Source organism: Salmo salar, chromosome 15 (genome assembly GCF_965601325.2).
Source record: "Salmo salar chromosome 15, fSalSal1, whole genome shotgun sequence".
Lineage (NCBI taxonomy): Eukaryota > Metazoa > Chordata > Actinopteri > Salmoniformes > Salmonidae > Salmo > Salmo salar.
The window spans coordinates 45,844,280-45,865,990 of NC_138305.1; the positions used below are offsets into that span (position 1 = coordinate 45,844,280).

At 43.6% G+C, this 21,711-nt stretch overlaps 1 protein-coding gene across 6 annotated transcripts in view; it reads right to left on the reverse strand.

Moving 5' to 3' along the window:
• Positions 1–20,703, reverse strand: part of LOC100306775 (regulator of calcineurin 2) — a 118,399-nt gene extending 97,696 nt beyond the window's left edge. The window contains exons 1-3 of one of the 6 annotated variants that reach the window (XM_014144315.3): positions 20,441–20,573; positions 19,074–19,194; positions 17,027–17,244 (exon numbers count right to left, since the gene is read on the reverse strand). In XM_014144315.3, coding sequence (XP_013999790.1) covers positions 17,027–17,242 — 216 coding nt within the window. In that variant the 5' untranslated portion in view covers positions 17,243–17,244; positions 19,074–19,194; positions 20,441–20,573. Of the gene's footprint in view, positions 1–17,026; positions 17,245–19,073; positions 19,211–20,273; positions 20,394–20,440 lie in introns of those variants that run through there. The other 5 variants (XM_014144314.3, XR_001320913.3, XM_014144317.3 and 2 more) reach the window with 5 other exon arrangements.
• Positions 20,704–21,711: the final 1,008 nt, after the last annotated feature.

Sequence of the window (21,711 nt, forward strand, 5' to 3'; positions counted from 1 at the left end):
AAGGACTGATCACCCCAATCCACAAAAGTGGAGACAAATTTAACCCCAATAACTACCGTGGGTTATGTGTCAACAGCAACCTTGGGAAAATCCTCTGCATTATCATTAACAGCAGACTTGTACATTTCCTCAGTGAAAACAATGTACTGAGCAAATGTGAAATTGGCTTTTTGCCAAATTATCGTACGACAGACCACACATTCACCCTGCACACCCTAATTGACAAACAAACAAACCAAAACAAAGCAAAGTCTTCTCATGCTTTGCTGATTTCAAAAAAGCCTTCGACTCAATTTGGCATGAGGGTCTGCTATACAAATTGATGGAAAGTGGTGTTGGGGGAAAAACATACGACATTATAAAATCCATGTACACAAACAACAAGTGTGCGGTTAAAATAGGAAAAAAACACACACATTTCTTCCCACAGGGCCGTGGGGTGAGACAGGGATGCAGCTTAAGCCCCACCCTCTTCAGCATATATATCAACAAATTGGCGAGGGCACTAGAAAAGCCTGCAGCACCCGGCCTCACCCTATTAGAATCTGAAGTCAAATGTCTACTGTTTGCTGATGATCTGGTGCTTCTGTCACCAACCAAGGAGGGGCCTACAGCAGCACCTAGATATTCTGCACAGATTCTGCCAGACCTGGGCCCTGACAGTAAATCTCAGTAAGACAAAAATAATGGTGTTCCAAAAAAGATCCAGCTGCCAAGACCACAAATTCAAATTCCATCTAGACACCGCTGCCCTGGAGAACACAAAAAACGATACATACCTCGGCCTAAACATCAGCGCCACAGGTAATTTCCACAAAGCAAAAAGGGCATTCTATGTCATCAAAAAGGTATATAAAATTTGACATAGCAATTAGGATCTGGCTAAAAATACTTGAATCAGTTATAGAACCCATTGCCCTTTATGGTTGTGAGGTCTGGGTTCCGCTCACCATCCAAGAATTCACAAAATGGGACAAACACCAAATTGAGACTCTGCATGCAGAATTCTTCAAAAATATACAACGTAGAACACCAAATAATGGATGCAGAGCAGAATTAGGCCGATACCCACTAATTATCAAAATCCAGAAAAGAGCCGTGAAATTCTACAACCACCTAAAAGGAAGCGATTCCCAAACCTTCCAAAACAAAGCCATCACCTCCAGAGAGATGAACATGGAGAAGAGTCCCCTAAGCAAGTTGGTCCTGGGGCTCTGTTCACAAACACAAACACACCCCACAGAGCCCCAGGACAGCAACACAATTAGACCCAACCAAATCATGAGAAAACAAAAAGATAATTACTTGACACATTGGAAAGAATTAACAAAAAAACTGAGCAAACTGGAATGCTATTCGGCCCTAAACAAAGAGTACACAGTGGCAGAATACCTGACCACTGTGACTGACCAAAACTTAAGGAAAGCTTTGACTATGTAAAGACTCAGTGAGCATAGCCTTGCTATTGAGAAATGCCGCCATAGGCAGACTTGGCTCTCAAGAGAAGACAGAGTGTTTGCACACTGCCCCCAAAATGAGGCGGAAACTGAGCTGCACTTCCTAACCTCCTGCCCAATGTATGACCATATTAGAGACACATATTTCCCTCAGATTACACAGATCCACAAAGAATTCGAAAACAAACCCGATTTTGATAAACTCCCATATCTACTGGGTGAAATACCACAGTGTGCCATCACAGCAGCAAGATTTGTGACCTGTTGCCACAAGAAAAGGTCAACTAGTTTAGAACAAACACCATTGTAAATACAACCTATATTTATGCTTATTTATTTACCCATTTGTACATTGTTACAACACTGTATATATACATAATATAACATTTGTAATGTCTTTATTATTTTGGAACTTCTGTGAGTGTAATGTTTACTGTTCATTAGTTTATTGTTTATTTCACTTTTGTATATTATCTACTTCACTTGCTTCGGCAATGTTAACACGTTCCCCATGCCAATTAAGCTCTTTGAACTGAATTGAATTGAGAGAAAGTGGGAGAGGAGAGATAGACAAAGATAGACGGAAACAGAAGAGAGAGAGAGATACAAAGAACGAGAAACAGACAGACAGACAGACAGGCAGAGCCATGGGGTGAGACAGGGATGCAGCTTAAGACCCACCCTCTTCAACATATAAGTATATCGAATTGGCAAGACCACTAGAACAGTCTTCAGCACCCGGCCTCACCCTACTAGAATCTGAAGTCAAATGTCTACTGTTTGCTGATGATCTGGTGCTTCTGTCCCCAACCAAGGAGGGCCTACAGCAACACCTAGATCTTCTGCACAGATTCTGCCAGACCTGGGCCCTGACAGTAAATCTCAGTAAGACAAAAATAATGGTGTTCCGAGAAAGGTCCAGTTGCCAGGACCACAAATACAAATTCCATCTAGACACCGTTGCCCTAGAGCACACACAAAACTATACATACCTCGGCCTAAACATCAGCGCCACAGGTAACTTCCACAAAGCTGTGAACAATCTGAGAGAGACAAGGCAAGAAGGGCATTATGCCATCAAAAGGAACATAAAATTCGACATACCAATTAGGATCTGGAAAAAAAACACTTGAATCAGTTATAGAACCCATTGCCCTTTATGGTTGTGAGGTATGTGGTCCGCTCACAAACCAAGAATTCCCAAAATGGGAAAAACACCAAATTGAGACTCAGCATGCATAATTCTGCAAAAATATCCTCTGAGTACAACATAAAACACCAAATAATGCATGCAGACCAGAATTAGGCCGATACCCGCTAATGATCAAAATCCAGAAAAGAGACGTTAAATTCTACAACCACCTAAAAGGAAGCGATTCCCAAACCTTCCATAACAAAGCCATCAGTGATGTACTTATTAAGTAATGTACTTATTAAGTTAAGGTGGACTGTCTGTATTTCCTGATGGAAAAGAGGTAGATAAATTAGCTTGGACAAACTGACAAGAAAATAAAACGAAACAACCTCACAAAACATTTGATTTATCGAGCCGGCAGAAAGCTTTTGGATAAACACAAAAGGAATTGCTCTGGGTTGTCAAGACTCGTAAAGCATTTGTGCGACGTGGAAAAATAAACTGGAATAAAATCAAGCGGAGGCTGCTGAGCTTTCAAGGGTTTACAGATGAGGCAGGGCTGAAGACAAAGTAAATGCTAAATGGGTGTTTATTCATGTCCCAGCGTACTATATCACACTGCCCCCAGTTCCCACAGCTAAATACAGTGAACATCATCAACCTAACTGATGCAGCAAACTATGGTATCACTCAATATTTTTCTCCAGACTTTAGGCCTACATCAAGACTTATAGATAAGAAACAGAACACCAACTTTTGCCCAAATCCTCCATTGACACCAATACGTGAGTTTTAAACTTTCTTAAATCACTGTACATGCAAATCAAGACATCAGCCTTGCATAAATAACTTTTCCTTTCGAGGCAGAATGGTGACGTTATTCTCTCTCTCTCTCCCTCCAGAACAGGCAGAGAACCCATCCAACAGAAAGGAGTGGGGAGGAAATGCTAAATGTAAGTCTGCCAGCCTGGCCAGATAACACAAAGCTAAATGTAAGTCTGCCAGCCTGGCCAGATAACACAAAGCTAAATGTAAGTCTGCCAGCCTGGCCAGATAACTCAAAGCTAAATGTAAGTCTGCCAGCCTGGCCAGATAACACAAAGCTAAATGTAAGTCTGCCAGCCTGGCCAGATAACACAAAGCTAAATGTAAGTCTGCCAGCCTGGCCAGATAACACAAAGCTAAATGTAAGTCTGCCAGCCTGGCCAGATAACACAAAGCTAAATGTAAGTCTGCCAGCCTGGCCAGATAACACAAAGCTAAATGTAAGTCTGCCAGCCTGGCCAGATAACACAAAGCTAAATGTAAGTCTGCCAGCCTGGCCAGATAATACAAAGCTAAATGTGAATAAGCACAGAAACATATTTAACTGCACTCAATGGCTAAGCTGTTGCGTAGTCACCATGTTCATGCAAGCCTTTGACGCATTCCCTACTAGGAAGTCTGCAGAACCCCTCCATTCTGAGGCTATTTCTGTCTTCAGGTCTCAGTTCAGTAGCTAAATATACCCTGGTGCCTGCCTATTACCTGTACCCTTGTCTTACACTGGGCTAACCCACAGAGACTCTATGAGTCATACTGTTGCATCCCCCCAGGGCCTGTCTGCCTGGCTATACAGGACCGGATGTAATGCTACATGAATGAATGGTGTGAGGGACTAGTTTATAACGTGCCACTGAGAATGATGTTCCTAACCCAACCTGAGCATGTAAGATGATGTTGCAGGACATTTCCATAACTCTACCAGGCTCATCATCACTGTAGTCCTGCTCAATAGGCCTGATTAACCTTGGCTGGCTGGATCCGGTCTCTCTCGCTCTCTCTCAGCAGTGACAACAGTGGCCAGTTAAAGGCCATTGTAGGGTATAGTTAAAACAAACTGTCCCTCTGCTACTTTACAGCTAATAAATGTCTACACTCCACCACAAAGCACAGAGGGCAGGTCAGACCATTGCACTGTACAGTATGTCCTGGTCACTCTCTCTCACACACACACACACACACACACACACACACACACACACACACACACACACACACACACACACACACACACACACACACCCTCCTCCTCAAGCACAGCTGCATCCAGCTGGTCCCATCAGCCTCTCTCTCTCTCTCTCTCTCTCTCTCTCTCCTTCCCAACATTCATCAATTTATAGATTTTCCACTTGTATCCATGTCGGGGGCCTGGAGCCGGATGTTGCAATGTTCCTCCTCATTGTGATAAGTGACTGATTGAGCAATAACACAGCCCTCCTTTGAGTTACACAGAGCAGGAACACACTGGACTTAAACAACAAACACTAGTGGAATTCAATCCAATCTGGATCCTAGCCTGGACTTCAAATCAAATCTTTTCCATGGACAATAAACCACCGAATGGTTTGGGATACTGTAAAACCACAGAACAGAATGGTTTGGGATACTGTAAAACCACAGAACAGAATGGTTTGGGATACTGTAAAACCACAGAACAGAATGGTTTGGGATACTGTAAAACCACAGAATGGTTTGGGATACTGTAAAACCACAGAATGGTTTGGGATACTGTAAAACCACAGAATGGTTTGGGATACTGTAAAACCACAGAATGGTTTGGGATACTGTAAAACCACAGAATGGTTTGGGATACTGTAAAACCACAGAATGGTTTGGGATACTGTAAAACCACAGAATTGTTTGGGATACTGTAAAACCACAGAATGGTTTGGGATACTGTAAAACCACAGAATGGTTTGGGATACTGTAAAACCACAGAGCTATTAGCTACGTAGACTCCTCCCACAGGTAGAACTGCGTGAGCATGGGCTGTCATTTCTAAAGGAATCCAATTGCCTGAACATAGCTACGGAGAGTCCAGCAGAACTACAACCCTAGTCTAGTTCCCAGCCATGTCATACTCTGAAACACAGCGCATCTCCATGTGCACCACGGAGTCTGTTTTCCTCATGTCTCCCTTTCTATACAGGAGGTCTCAGGGAGTTTCCACTAGACTCTGAGGAACATATACTTTCAACATGACTAAATGGCATGGCATTTGGACTGAACCACACGGATTTGTCATTCCTTACAAATTGTTATCAGACGGTTGTATAAAACCCAGTGCTAAACAGTCTTTCAGGAGGAAGCCATTTTGATCCAGTCTACATGAGCTTACATGATGACAGCATCAGAGCTGTGTTGATCTCTGTGTTTGAGGTGATCAGCTATCTACTGCGAGAGCTACTCAGGTGACCAGTAAAGCATGCCAACTCTGTTCCAGACAAGCCTGCCACCTGGTGCTCCGGCCCAGAATGCATTCCACAGAGCTCTGAAACAGAATGGCATGGCTCCAGAAAGATATGGCATTACAATGTTACAACAACAACATAGCAGGGTTGGGTTGGATAGGCTCACTCCACTCCACTCCCCCCCCCCCCACCGCCTCCCTCCCTCCCCCCATTATCATCCTCCTCTCTTCCCAGCCTGACTGACAGCCCCACAGCGTTTCCCTGCTCCCCAGCTGGTAGCCTAAGGGGTTGGAAACTAGGAAGGGGTGTGTGTGTGTATTCTTGGGTTCGTGTCTGCATGCGTGCGTGTGCATTTGTGTGCATGTATTCATGTGTCTGTGTATGCCTGTTTGTGCTTCATGCCTGTTAAGGCTGTGGCACAGCATCTGTGACTGTGCCCCCCAGGGCCCAGAGGTAGCGCCAGTCACCCTGCAGGGCCGGAGTCTGACGACGTGATGACACATAGCGACGCCCTGCCATGTGCGTCAGCAGCCAAGAACACACATCTCCTCCTCCCTCTATCCCAGTCTCCTCCCCCACTTACTCTTCCCACCCTGCTTTGTCTCCCCATTTCTCTCATTGTATTTCTCTCATTCTCTGCCTCTAAATATTAAAAAGCTTTCATTTAACAAGTTTGGACAAAAATCAATAGCAGTTCAACTCAAAACAACATTTTACTAAATTGGAGGGTTTTACTGCACAAATCCAATCACAAGAGGTAAGACAATTAATACATATCCTTATCGAAAAGACAATCAATACATATCCTTATCGAAAATAAAATCGAGACATATCCCTATGTCAGCTCCCCAGAGTCAGTATGTGTGTGTGTGTGTATAGTGTGCACAGTCGTGCATCAGTGTGTGTGTTAATATGATATATACTGTATGTCTGTCTCAGGAAGCTGTTATTCAGGACCTAGGAGAGCTCACACACACACAGCTCCCAGAGGTGAAGGTTGTGAGTGCGAGCCACTTCCTGTAGTCTGCTCTGTGGAGGTGATTATGGCCTAGCTATCAGCCCTGGGCCAGAGGGACGCTCACTCACTGGATATTTCCATCTACTTTCCTTCGCACTGGAGCAGGGCAGGAAGCTGCCAGCACGCGCACACACGCACACACGTACGTAGACAAGTCTTGGGCGGGCCACCTAAGTCCAAACAGTAAAAAAATGAAAATAATTTTGGGGACAAAAATAAATAAACTGATAAAGTATGTTGAAGACATAATGGACAAAGATAATGCAGGAAATTAGGATTAAAACAGCATTGTTCTCTCTCAGCTCCATGGCAAAATGGATAGAATTGCAGGACATTTACTTTAAAACAGCACCCCTGCCAAGACAGGGACCTCTAAAATGTTCTTGCCCAGGGCCTGGACCAAATTCAGCCTGCCGAAAGACCACCACACCCATTACCACACGCGCCCCCCCCCCCCCCCCCCACCACCTAAGCCACTTTTTGATCCAGAAGAAACCCTGCTCTTACCCAACAAATACTTCAGAAAACTCTGCCATTTCCTCCACTACCAGCACAATACCATGACTCCCTTACAGCTGAAAACTCTGCCATTTCCTCCACTACCAGCACAATACTATGACTCCCTTACAGCTGAAAACATCTGCTATTTCCTCCACTACCAGCACAATACCACGACTCCCTTACAGCTGAAAACATCTGCTATTTCCTCCACTACCAGCACAATACCACGACTCCCTTACAGCTGAAAACATCTGCTATTTCCTCCACTACCAGCACAATACCATGACTCCCTTACAGCTGAAAACATCTGCTATTTCCTCCACTACCAGCACAATACCACGACTCCCTTACAGCTGAAAACATCTGCTATTTCCAGTCAATACATTCTAATAATACAATCATTTGGTGGGTGCTTATATTTGTCTACTGGACAGATTCGATATCATTCCATACTACATCATGAAGCACCACATGAAAAGCCTAAAGCCATGAGTAGCTGTGGCAGTCTATGACTGGATAGTATTGATGAGTATGTGTGGTCTATTTGAGAGCTGTCCCATATTTGCTTCCCCCGGAAGCATTTGCTGTGGAATCAGCAGCGCTGTGTGACCTTGTGACCGTCGCCTCACAGACATTGCAGGGTATGACAATAACAAGGCGTGCACACACACACAGCCAGTACATACATGATACAGACCTCATACCACAGTAACCGACGATGGAAAAATCTAGCATTATAATTATTCTACAACAAGGTTGTAGTACAGTATGTACATGATATTATGGAGAATTGACCAGTTTTGTATTTTTGAAGAGGGCACCAAGACAATAGGCATAGTTGATATTAGTTTCGTTGTGATTTACTGTACAAGGGAACAATAGATTGTTGTGTCCTGTTTGTGGCAGACCGCATCCAGTATGTGACATCTATAACAGGACAGTCTTAAAAGATAGAGCCTTGTCACCATCATAGGATTCTAGAGGGCTGAGAAGCATACACATAGCACCTGAGAGGATTCTGATTCAATCACTGGCTGTCTGGTGTTCTTGATATTTTGTGATAGAGTGAACTAAACAGAATTGCAAGGTATCTCGCTCTCTCCACAGAATTGGTGTTTGCAGTTACTGAGTTTGTGTACAAACTATAGACATGGTACAGCAACAGGACTCCTGAGGCTAATAATTAACCAGTTAGGTGTGTGTGTGTGTGTGTGTGTGTGTGTGTGTGTGTGTGTGCACATCATCCATTGCAACAACATTAGCACAAGCTAGATAATCTTTTCAACCCAGAAGACAGACTGCAAGTTGTTTTCAGATATCACCAGAAATAAAAAACAGATTTTGAATTCAGTTTATTAATGACTTGTTCCCAGGTCGTTGAGATAGCTAAGCAAATACAGTAATGTGTTTTTATTTAGAATGATTTGTCATTTCATTAGGAACCAGACCGTCAAGGATGATTTGAGTCAGATCTCTCGTAAGCCTTTTCCCACGGTCACTAAACGCCAACTCACATCCACTCAAAAACAGACACATCAACTCCAACACACATCCACTCAAAACAGACACATCAACTCCAACACACATCCACTCAAAACAGACACATCAACTCCAACACACATCCACTCAAACCAGACACATCCACTCCAACACACATCCACTCAAACCAGACACATCCACTCCAACACACATCCACTCAAACAGACACATCCACACCAACACACATCCACATCAACTCCAACACACATCCACTCAAACAGACACATCAACTCCAACAGACACATCCACTCAGACACATCCACTCCAACACACATCCACTCCAACACACATCCACTCAAACAGACACATCCACTTCAACACACATCATTCTTAATCTAGGGTCATTCATTTGTTCAGCTTGACCACATTTCAGCTCTGTTTTATTTGTTATTGATCTGATTGAAAGTTTTCAGAGAAAGTGTCAGAGACTGTCTGCACGAGATGAATGGGACCCGTACAGGTATTTTATTTTTGCTGCCTCAGATAATGGCCCATATCAAACAATTGCCTGATATGTGTTCTCAGAGCATGGTGGGGTGCACTGTGCCCATTGGCAGCCTGCGATAAACCCAGAACAGGTTCATTAGAGATCTCAAATGAGTGATCACTCAAATCAAGCGGTAATATACTAGAATCCTTTTGACCAGGTTTACCTAGAATCGCCCTGGAATGTCAGATACCTATACTGTCATCTGAAGGGTAGAGCAGGGTGTTATGTAACTAATCACGACTGGAGGTTGGATGTTAATGGCTGTCTCTCTTCCCATTACCTGAGGCTAAAGCTTCATGACTTTGGTAAAGAGTGTGTGTTCCTGGGGGATGCGTGAGTGACTTCAGTATAATGTGAGTGAATAAGACTATGAGAGAGAGCACAATATGACTGTGCATTCAGCATGAGTGTTAGCTTTAGTGTGTGTGTGTGTGTGTGTGTGTGTGTGTGTGTGTGTGTGTGTGTGTGTGTGTGTGTGAGAGAGATGGTGCACAGCGGACCAACATCTATTAGTCCCCACCGTACCGATCAGTCTCTTTAGCTCAGCTCACCACGATGGTCACTCCTATTGTCGTACACACGCACACACCCCTTCCCTCTCTGAATCCCTTCAGCCCCAACACAAAGGTCACTTCTATTACCATTCAACCGTGTCTCCAGGCAAGAGTGAGCAGCACAGGCTCCCAGAGGAATAAATTACAGCATCAACAAGGAAGTAAAAAACAAAACAAACGGCACCAGGAAGATCTGCTGTTCACAGCAAACAGAGTACGATAAGTGGTTGTGAAAGTATTTCTACTGAACAAAAAATATAAATACAACAATTTAAACAAATTTACTGAGTTACAGTTCATATAAGGAAATCAGTCAAATTAAATAAATTCATTAGGCCCTAGCTGTGGGTCAGCCTCGGAGACCGTTTTTCCCCACAAAAAGGCTTTATTACAGACAGAAACACTCCTCAGTTTCATCAGCTGTCTGGGTGGCTGGTCTCAGACGATCCCACAGGTGAAGAAGCAGGATGTGGAGGTCCTGGGCTGGCGTGGTTACACGTGGTCAGCAGTTGAGAGGACGGTTAGATGTAATCCTCTAAAACGACATCAGGGGCGGCTTATGGTTGAGGAACAAACATTGAATTCTCTGGCAACAGCTCTGGTGGACATTCCTGCAGTCAGCATGCCAATTGCAAACTCCCTCAAAACTTGAGACATCTGTGGCATTGTGTTGTTTGACAAAACTGCACATTTCAGTATGGCCTTTTATTGTCCCCAGAACAAGGTGCATCTGTGTAATGATCATGCTGTTTAATCAGCTTCTTGATATGCCACACCTGCCAGGTGGATGGATTATCTTGGCTAAGGGGAAATGCTCACTAACAGGGATGTAAACAAATTGAGAGAAATAAGCCTTTTGTGTGTAGGGAAAATTTCTGGGATCTTTTATTTCAGCTTATGAAACATGGGACCAACACTTTACATGTTGCATTTATATTTTTGTCCAGTGTAATTAGACGCAATACTTTGTGAATTGTGAATAAATAAAATAACAAACAGTTTTCACTTAGAAAGCCTGAAGGTAAGGAAAATAAATTACCTTTCCTATCTAACTCTCTCTCTCTCTCTCTCTCATCCTGGCGAGATGCTATTACCATAACATATTATAGAGAGAGAAAGCAATGGAAAAGGCCCAGCAAACCCTTACAAGCTGGCATCTTTGAAAACCAATTACGCTATGTGTTCGCAAAGGTCTTCTAAAGGACATTCTGACTAGCTTTGTTGTCAGAGCAAAGGCTCCTCGTTTTCTTTAAGGAGATAGAGAGAGAGAAGTAGAGCGAGTCAGAGAGAGCGAGAATTAGAGAGAGAGCAAGAGAGAGCAGTGTGAGAGAGTCAATAAGAGTCTGATGCATTCTCCAACTCTGGTGGAGAGATATTTGGAGTATGGGATATATTTCCAGCCTTGGGTAGCAGCACAAACACATCTCACTGCTGCGTGCACCTAACTGATTGACTCACAGAACATACTGACAACTGCCATCAATATTCCACAGCCTATTATACACAGCAGCATAATGTAAAGGATGCTTGAATCATCTCTGTGCAGAGGAGTCCAGCATGAAGGAGAAAATTAAAACCACACAAGAAGATACATATGTTTCTATATCTATAGGTATACAGATGTAGGATCTTAATTTGAGCCCACAGCTGGACAATCTTGCAGCAACAGGAAATATGAATTATTTGGATTCTAATTAATGGCCATTTCTGTAGCGATTTAAACATTTTTCGTAAGGGATTTTAAAGTGGAAATTACAAACTTTAGAAGCCTTTTTAAACCTCAAATACATTACAAGTTTAAAATGTCCTGTGTTGGAAAGTTATCCTGCAACAGGGTGATCAAATTAAAATCCTACATCTGTAGGACCAGAGGGGACCATCAGCAGCTCTTTCCTTCTCCGCATCAGAGAAAATGATGTGTGGAAAGAACTCTGATTCTGCTGCCCAGACAAACACAGATTTCTCATCAATGTCCCAAATCTGCCCCCATTGGTAAACACAATGCAGTCTCCTTGCTCCGTCCAAACCCAGCCTTCTATAGTACCTGGTGTAGAAGAGAGAGCAATGAGACAGTGATGGCACCATCGTCCTCTAACAGGGACACTTAGAGTAAATATCAACAGTGGATTTAATCCAGCAGGCATCTGCAGCCTAGAGGATGAGAAAGCATTGTTCAAATCAAATCACATTTTATTTTTTGTTGGACATGAAGTGAGAAAGTTGAGGCCTGGTGCGGATGTTGAGAATTCAGCAGGGGCAGAGCGGGGACACAGACACAGAGAAACACAGTGAGAGACAGAGAAAGAGTGAGAGAGAAAGAGAGAGCGAGACAGGAGTGACATAAGCAGTGAATGGGAGGACCTAAACCCTTGGCATAAGGCAGGACAAACCATTTCCAGACCTCAGTCACTGTCAGAGATGAAACAGGGATTATAGATCTCATTCATTCACAATGCGCTTGAGTTCGCTAAAATGGTCTCAACAACTCCCCTAAAGAGTAGGAAACTTACCCAGTCACTGAAGATGGCCACACAGGAAGTATATTACAGTGTAGCCATCTTTACATATACAGTATATTGTAACCTTTGAGGTGCTAACTCAGATGGAACTTTGTGGTGTTTGGTCAAACCAGTCTTTAAAACTGCATATTGATAGTGTCTTCTGTACATGGATAGTTTCTATTGTAACCACAAGGCTTCAAAACAAAAAAGTTCAAGCTCTGTGTGTATCCTCGCTGGCTAACTCAATAAAGTGGAGACGGAGGAATGTTAATGCTTTTCTGCTGCAAACCATCAGCACTTTTTCTGTTCCCGCCACCCCATAAATGTTGTTCAGAGAGCAACCGTCTGATACAGCACTCTTAACACAGTGTCTTGTTACCCAGATACTGTTTCGGCTAATCTCCTTAAACTTTGGCCAACCTTGCAACAGACAGGATCATAGGGGGTCGACACACACAGAGTACTTAGTCTAAGTAAACTATCCATGCGGCGCAAAAGGCCATACTTGTAGCTGGGCACATAAAAGTGATATGCCCATATAAAGTAGAAACGACGGGTTACATAACCGCTCCCTCAAATTTAGATTCCTTACAATGTTGTCAGGAAACTTGGGATCTTCACAGAGGAACTGACCGGTCAGGGTGTCACACCCCAACCCAGTTTTTCCCCATTAATCAGCTATTTTCTTCCGCTACTTCCTTGTTTCGGACATCCCATTAATAGCCAACTTCGTTCTTCCATTAAGGAGGAAACTTTCCATTGGTGTTGCATTTCTGAGCCCTCTCCCTTTCAGCACCCTGGCTGTAATAGTGTATGGGGCAGAGGACACGCTAGGCTAGGGTCTAGCCTACACATTGCCTTTCAGAGACTGATCCAAGGTGTTCTCCCACCCCAGCTAAAGCTGCTATCAGACACTAACACCTACACAATTGGGTCGTTCCACCAATTAGGTTCCTTTTGAGTAGTGTAACTACTTTTTTATTTTACCATTGTCATAAAGAGCACATGTTCACGTTAATAAAAAAACACTTTCCCCATCTGAAGAAAATAAAAGAGTAAGTGCCAAATAAAGTAACAGGGTTGACCGTAACAGGGTTGATGAATTCATCTTACATCACCTTCCTGTTGTGTGCAACAGGGAGGAGCAATTGAATGCAAGCTTCACAACAACAACAAAAAATTTGTAACAAAATGATAGCCTGTCCATCTATGGGTAGACCTGTTCTGCTCGATCCGCTCAGTTTTCCACCAGTAAACTGACAGAAAGTGTAGAACCGGCTCACCTGATTTCACACTGTGATTTGACTATTACATGTTCAATGTTCTTTTAGAAATGTACATTTTAAAAAGTTATAGTTTCACCATATTAAAAGGAGAGTTCAGCTTACGTAACAGGGTTGACCTTAAAATGAGGAACAGCTTGTTGTTTTTGGACCTTAAAATGAATCACTAATAACATGAAATAAATAATAATGTTTAGAAATGACTTTGTCTAAGCAACAAAATAACGACTAGGGCTTTACCATGATGGTGAAAACATTCTGGGGTTAAGTGGGTTAAAATCTTCCTAGAAGTCACAGAGGGTACACTGAGGGACATCAAAATGCTGCATTTTGGCACTTTGTCTTTATTCATATAACAAATCTGGTTTATTATAATTTCCATGTGGTCTATAGCACTTTGTTTAATATAACAGGCTTTTAAAATGCAACATTTGTGCACAAATATTTACTTAAAATATCAAAAGGGATGCAATCAGGAACGTGTTGCAGCATTAAAAGGACAAAGAAAATAACCTCGTAAAAGAAAACAGAGAAGACGGAACACGACAGGGAGAGTTCAGGAGACTGACAACTGCAATGCCACGTCTGTCAGTCCCCATCGCCCTGGTTATGAATCATACTCAGACTCCTCCACTGTACCTTGACATTTCCAAGCTGACGATCAATACTATCGATTGTGAAAAGACCCTGAGCAGTGAAGGACTAGAGGAAAAAGTCTGTGGCACAAAGATGGAAGGGATTCCATCCTTCCAGCCATTTAGTATTAGTCTTGGAGGTGCTCTGGTTCAAACAGCCTTCAGCTGTACAAGTGGCTGTCTAACCCCTAGTCCTGGAAACAGTCTGGAGCCTCAACGGCGAGGACATTCAGAGATAAATCACGTAGTTAGAACTTGGAACTGTGAGGGCCAACAATGACACTCCACATTCCATTGCAGTCCACTGGGGCTTTAGGACTGACTGATTTTCCATCCCCACTCCCCAGACAGACTTAACTATTAATAGAAACAAGCTAATAACACTACGCAGCTATAAATAGTCATGATTCATTACGGAGGGCTTTCCATCAAGGTAATCTTATCACAGAAACTTAAATTGATTCTGGCCCGGGTCCACAAACAGAAACTGCGCGTCACTTGTCGTGCCAACAAGGGTCAAGCAATTTGACGGCGAGGCAAATCAGGAAGAAAAACAGACAGGGAAACATCCAGGTGCTGTTGGACTGATTTCATCCTGGTAGGTCAGTCAGCAGAAGCAGAGGTACTGAGTGGTGCCTCCCTGTCAGGCTGGTGTTAAGGTTCAGCATGGCTCATTATATAGAGGGAAATGGAATGGTGATGCTTATACTGGTTGTCATGGCAGCACATGTATGTTTTACGCATATTGACGTCCCTCAAGTCATGTGACCACACTCTCCGTAGCGGATGTGAGTAAGACCTTTAAACAAGGTAACATTCTCAAGGCTGCAGGCCCAGACGGATTCCCAGGACACGTACTGAGAGCATGCGCTGACCAGCTGGCAAGTGTCTTCACTGACATTTTCAACCTCTCCCTGACCCAGTTGGTAATACCTACAGGTTTCAAGCAGACCACCATGTGCCAAGGTAACCTGTGTAAATGACTATCGCCCCATAGCAAGCACATCTGAAGCCATGAAATGCTTTGAATGGCTCACATCAACACCATCATCCCAGACACCCTGGACCTACTGTAATTCCCATACCCCCGCCAACAGATCCACAGATGACACAATCTCTATTGCACTCCACACTGCCCTTTCCCACCTGGACAAAAGGAACACCTACGTGAGAATGCTGTTTATTAACTACAGCGCAGCATTCAACACCATAAACTAAGGACCCTGGGATTAAACACCTCCCTCTGCAACTGGATCCTGGACTTCCTGACTGGCCGCCCCCAGGTGGTAAGGGTAGGTAACAACACATCCGCCACGCTGACCCTCAACACAGGGGGCCCCTCATGGGTGCGTGCTTAGTTTGCCGACAACATGACAGTGGTAGGCCTGATCACCGATGAGACAGCCTACAGGGAGGAGGTCAGAGACCTGGCAGTGAGGTGCCAGTACAACAACCTCTCCCTCAACGTCAGAAAGACAAAGGAGTTTATCGTGGATTACAGGAAACGGAGGCCGAGCACGTCTCCATTCACATCGACCGGACTGTGGAGAAGCGGGTCGAGAACGGAAAGACCAGTCTCGTGCAGTTCCTCTGGTCTGTTCACATGACCTCAGCTCCAGACACAAAAGCACTGAGGGACCCACACACACCACAACAGGACCAAGAGTTCTGGATGAGAAAGCCTGAGGAAGTATGTCCATATTCAGCGGTAAAGCAGAGGGAGTGGACTGGACTCACTCTCTCCTAGTCTTCACTATTTTCATCTCACAAACAACAAGAAGTGTGTCAGTTCATGTACAAGGGGGAGCAGAGGTCAAGGTCTAGAGTCGGTGTTGACACTCAAGACGACCATTGTCCTCAGATGCTGAGATTCAGAGAACCCTTCCCTAATGAACAGCACATAGAAGTCATATGGCTCTGTGGACATCCCTTAGGACTCCTCAGCCACATATCAAAACCACTGCCTGCTAAAACGGTGCTCAGAAGAATGTATAGCAAGAGCTACAGAACAGTGGACGACCAGCCCCCGTCAGAATGGCTGCCCTTGATCTGACCTTTAGCTGGGAACTGGATGACATAACAGGCCTGACAGGCTGAGCTCGGGTAATGGTGGTTTATGAGGACAGTGTGGGGTACGAGGACAGCCCGGGAGGCATGATACCCATCAGCAGACCAGATTAATGGAGAAAATGGCTGCCAGGCATCCACAGAGTGGAGTGCAGTAGGTCAGAGAGATATTTGCTTGTTTGCCAAGGACAAATTACCCTCAATAAGACATTTATTTAATTTATTCAGAAGATAACCCCCACTGATATTTTTCATTTACATTGTAGTCATTTAGCTCTGCAATCGCCATGCGCTACCAACTGAGCCACACGGGACCGCGTGGTGAATCAATATGTTTTGAATTCATTATTTCGTTACGATGGGGACCAAAGGGCAACAACACACAAATACAGCACCAAGAACACAATCATACAGTAGATAACAAGATCTGTGGCGGAAGCATGGACCAGGAGGACAAACAAGGTCAATGTGACCTTTACAATTTCATCACCTTGAATCACACTTTTCCTCAGATGGGTTGCCAAATGAGAACAAACTAGGCCTGAGTGAAAATAGCAGCGGGGCATTGTGCAACTCTCTCCCCGTAGATAAGAAGAGAGTAGTTTGACCTTACCTTGCCATCCTGCTCCTCAAACACAGACTGGTCCACGTTGCAGGCAAATAGGGAGGTGGGTAGGTCGTTGAAGTCGGTGATCTGATGGAAGCTGTCACCCAGCGTGGAAACTCCCACAGTGCTTTGCAGCACCAGCAGCTCCTCTCCTCCCAGTAGGTAGACCCGCTGGTAGAACGTGGCTTTTCTCAGGTTGGAAAATAAATGATCCCCCTTCATGGCTAGAGACAGAGAGAGAAAGAGAGAGAGAGCGCGAGATGAGGGTGAGCTCAGTCCAAATGCTGTGATGAATCCTTGCAGAGAGTAATGGCGGCTTCAAGGGTGGAGGAAGTGGACAGTCAAACTGTCCTTCGTACCAGTTCAACGGGAAGGCTAGCTGATCACTGATGTTACTGAATAATGGAGCTCACACTCACTCAGTTAAATACACACAGCTAGTCCTGCACTGTTGGTTTGCATCTCTAGCTCAGGTCCTAGAATAACAAATGTGTTCTGAGCTTAACCTTCCAGGCTGTTTTACTATGACATCATCTGGGTTATGAACCCCTGTACCACCACCTCCCTCACCTAGATTTTCCCATATATCTAAAGTGCACCTGGCATGATTCAGATGAAATGGTGATCTGATTAATCAGACTGGTTATAGAGTCTTTTTACACTCTCTCTGCTCTCACAACAACTGATGCCTTCTAAAACACTCCACAGGAAACTCAAACAACAACACTGAGAGACAGACAGGCAGACAGAGAAAGAGAGTCAGAAAGAGAGAGAGAGTCAGAGCGAGAGCGAATAGAGAAAGAGTGTTTACCTCTCTAAACCCCAGCCAACAGATGTTAATCTCTGGCCCAGGTCAGTAATATTCTGGCAAAAGATTAGGTGATGGGTTTAGGATGGGTAATCCCACAGAGGTGTAATGGGGGAAGGAATGGGGATGGAAGGAGGAGAGATGGAGAGGAGTGGAGGAGAGGGATGTGGTAGAAAAGAGGAGAGGATGATTGGAGGGTGAGAGGGTAGAGTAGAGGATGGAGAGAGGTGGAGTAGGGGAGTCGAACAGAGATAAAAGTGGAGAGAGGAAGGGAGGGAGGTGGAGGTGAGAAGGAGATCGGGAGAAGTGGAGGAACAAGGGGCTTGTCACGCCTTCCCGTCATTAATACACCCTGACATGTCCAGTCCACCGGCAAGCCAGCACTGTCACCACATGGTTATTTTAGGATCAATAGCCCATCACCTGTCACACACACAAAGGACTATAGATAGAGGCTGTCTGGATAATTCCTGGCCTGTGTAAACGCTGCTATAAATAGCTGCAGAACTAATGAAATGCACAGATCGCTGGGGCACTTGATTAAATTGAAGTGTTCCAGACCGGTAGGACCTCATTTCATTTCAATATCAGAAGCGTGCCCTGTGATCTGAGACAAGGCTGTTAGTGAGCCCAAAACAAGAGCACGCACACTCATACAGATGCTCTTACACACACACACACACACACACACATGCTAGCTCTCGCTCGCACGCAAACACACGGATGCTCTCTCTCTCTCTGACACACACGGATGCGCTCTCTTTCGCTCACACCCACAGCCATTTGTCTCTGCGGTCTGTCTCCGCTGAAGGGATATGGGTCTGTGTTTGACAGTCAGAGTGGAACAGGCCTAGAGAATAGAATGAATCAGACACAATATTCCATTCATGCGTTCAGAACTGTGAGTCAGCCTTTGATGTGCTGTCAGTCTGTCTGTCACCTGTATGCTTCTTTACTTGTCATTGCAGATGAAATATGAGGGATTCAGATTAAATACATTAAGCACTGTAATTTTCAAATAATCAGAATGATAAACAAGGCTTAATGTCAATTATATCTCATTATCAATGCAATCAATGGACCACAATCAATTGACCATCGAATTACTGTTCTGCAAACTAACTAATGCTAACTAAGCAGCAAGGAACATTCGACAAACCACAAGGTAAATGATTAAAATCATTAGGCATTATTGATTGGCCCATTGTAGAATATTTCAATTGTCAATAGTTCCATTTCACTGACCTCATGGCTGGATGGTAAACACATGCTTATCTGAGCACAGACAGAGATATGGATGATAGGGGTGGTGGTGTAGTCAGCATCACATGGCTTGATAATGATAACCTTTTGCTCAGAACACCACCTGATGAATGAAGTCACTAACATACCATCATATCAATGTGCAAAAAAAAACAAAAACATGTAGGCTACAATAGTTAATATTATCTATAATAAGTGCCGTGCAATATTGATTACTGAATGTTATGACCGTATGCAACACAAACATTGAAAAGGCATGCTATATATTACAGTAATTACAAAATCCAACCAGTTACTGGCTGTCTATGCAACAGTTAGATCAGGAATGTCTAATCCACACCGCACAGGAAAGCAACAACATGAGGCAAACATACTCGTTCAGACTTTCAATGAGTCATATCTGCAGAGGTTTAGCCAATAGCAACCTGTTGATGTCAGAGGGAAAATGTCTGGAGGGCCCGCTCTTTTGCTGTCAGAATACCACAACTTTCTCATGGGAAAGAGAGAAACACCCGAACACTGCGCTTGACATGAGTAGCCTAACAGCACTTCACATTTTCTATGGCTTGAGCTCCTGTTCCTATTATAGAAGATTCGTTGAAAAGTATCGTGGAGCTCCTGCACCTTAATATAAACAGCCCCGCACCCAAAACGAGTACCGGCATCTATGTCGGTCCAAGTCAAGCATTGCCGAATCATACCTGACAGCCCACCTCAGGTCGGATACAAACTACTAATAGGCTACATGTACTTTTCATGTATGCTGTTGAACATTGAATAATAATAATAATAATAATAATTCAAGATTAATTGACAAGTAGTCTAATTTGAGGTTTTTAAACTTTACTTTCAATTGCCGCAGTATTCGCCAATAAATCCATTCTGCCTGCAATGTTACAAAAGACTCAATGGTGGCTGTCTATCATGTTTAAAGAAGGTGAGTGCATTGACAGCTGGTATTTCGGTCTCAGAACGGTCAATGTCACTAAAGCATCCTAGGTGTTAAATTGGGGGAATGGAGTAACATCATCTCTAATTTGCCAAGCAACATAAATTGAAGGTAAACTAAACAGATGTATATTTATGAAAAAAAATATATCATAGCATACGTTATCCTAAAAGCAGCCAATTGTGCAGGTCAGCACCGTTGCATCGCTAACAAAATCCCAAATGTAGGCTAACCTCTATTCAAAGTCGTTCTCTCGCAAGTTAGAGCACTTTCTCACCGCTGACTTTACCCTATCCACACACCATAGCTTCAATGCAACGCAAGCGACACTTTGCATCACTGTCAATTTTCCTACAGAAACGCGATCTGCGAAACCGGAGTCGCCATCGCTTCTCTCTACCTGTATGTGCAGTGTGTATCGGTCCGACTGGCGTGTCTTCAGCGTTGCCTCTACCTCCTAACTCTTCTTCGTGAATCAACCTTGCATTCCAGCTGCGAGCCGATATTATCCTGACGTTTTTGCAGACAGTTTGACTCACCAATGACTGGCCTGCTGCATCCAAATTATATTTGTGTTACCCAGTAATGAAATACAGCGATCACCACAGGGGGCATTCTTTGACCAATAGTCTCGGCTACTCCCGAGCGGAGGGTCTAAATACAAAAACTACAAATGAACGTCAGCGCTTTCTTTCGCGCGCACATGCAGGCTGGTGTGGTGTTTGCTGGCTTCATGTAGAATCAAATCAAACATGTCTGATGACATTTACTGCGGTCATAGGCTACGCAAAGAATGTGCAGTGGGTATTTGACAATCACATGCCAGAGCACGAAACGTATTTGTAATTGTAAGCTAATGATTGGTGTCATTCATAAGTGTATGTCTGGGATATTTTAGCCCTTTGAACTCTGAGCATGTTTGTTCGTTGAACACTGAAATTTGAAACAGCTGCCATGCATGTATTATAGGTAATGAGTCATCACCATTTTGAAATGCATAACCAGACTGTCACTAAGTTTGATGACAGGCTGTCAATAATCTATTTTAAAAATCCAATTATTAAACATGGTTGGTCACATTTCTGAAAATGTATTTCACCAGGAAAAGACCCTTGAGTTTAGAAATCTATTTTGCGAGAGACACACTCAAGTGTGTGTCCATTAGCCTAACTTTCTAATCTAATCAAACTCTATCTTCACTCTTCACTCAATGTTTTCAATAGGACCATTTCATTAGGCAGGCATCTTTCCTCTTGTAAACAAGTCTAAACCTATGACCTGGCAGATACATAACTATTACAATAGACCACTGTCCTCTAATGGCCATTACTGAGGATCCCAGGGGCCGATCGATGGAAGCCCTTCGTAGGCCTACTATAATTACATCAATAAACACACGCACATTTAAGAGTAGGCTGGGCCTGAAATGGTCTATAATACTAAAAAGAACAGGTCAACTTTAGCCTACATCAAATGGTGTAAAAAATATCAGTGTCTTTATTAAGACAACCCAGTTATAGGATTGTCTTAATATTATAGGCAAAGCAATATTGAACAAAGCAACCTTAGACTTTATTCATAAAGTGATGCATGATGCCATATGATGGTAAGTAGGGTACATGGCAATAACGCAGTGCATTTAGCCAATACCTAAGTTTCATACTCATGCCC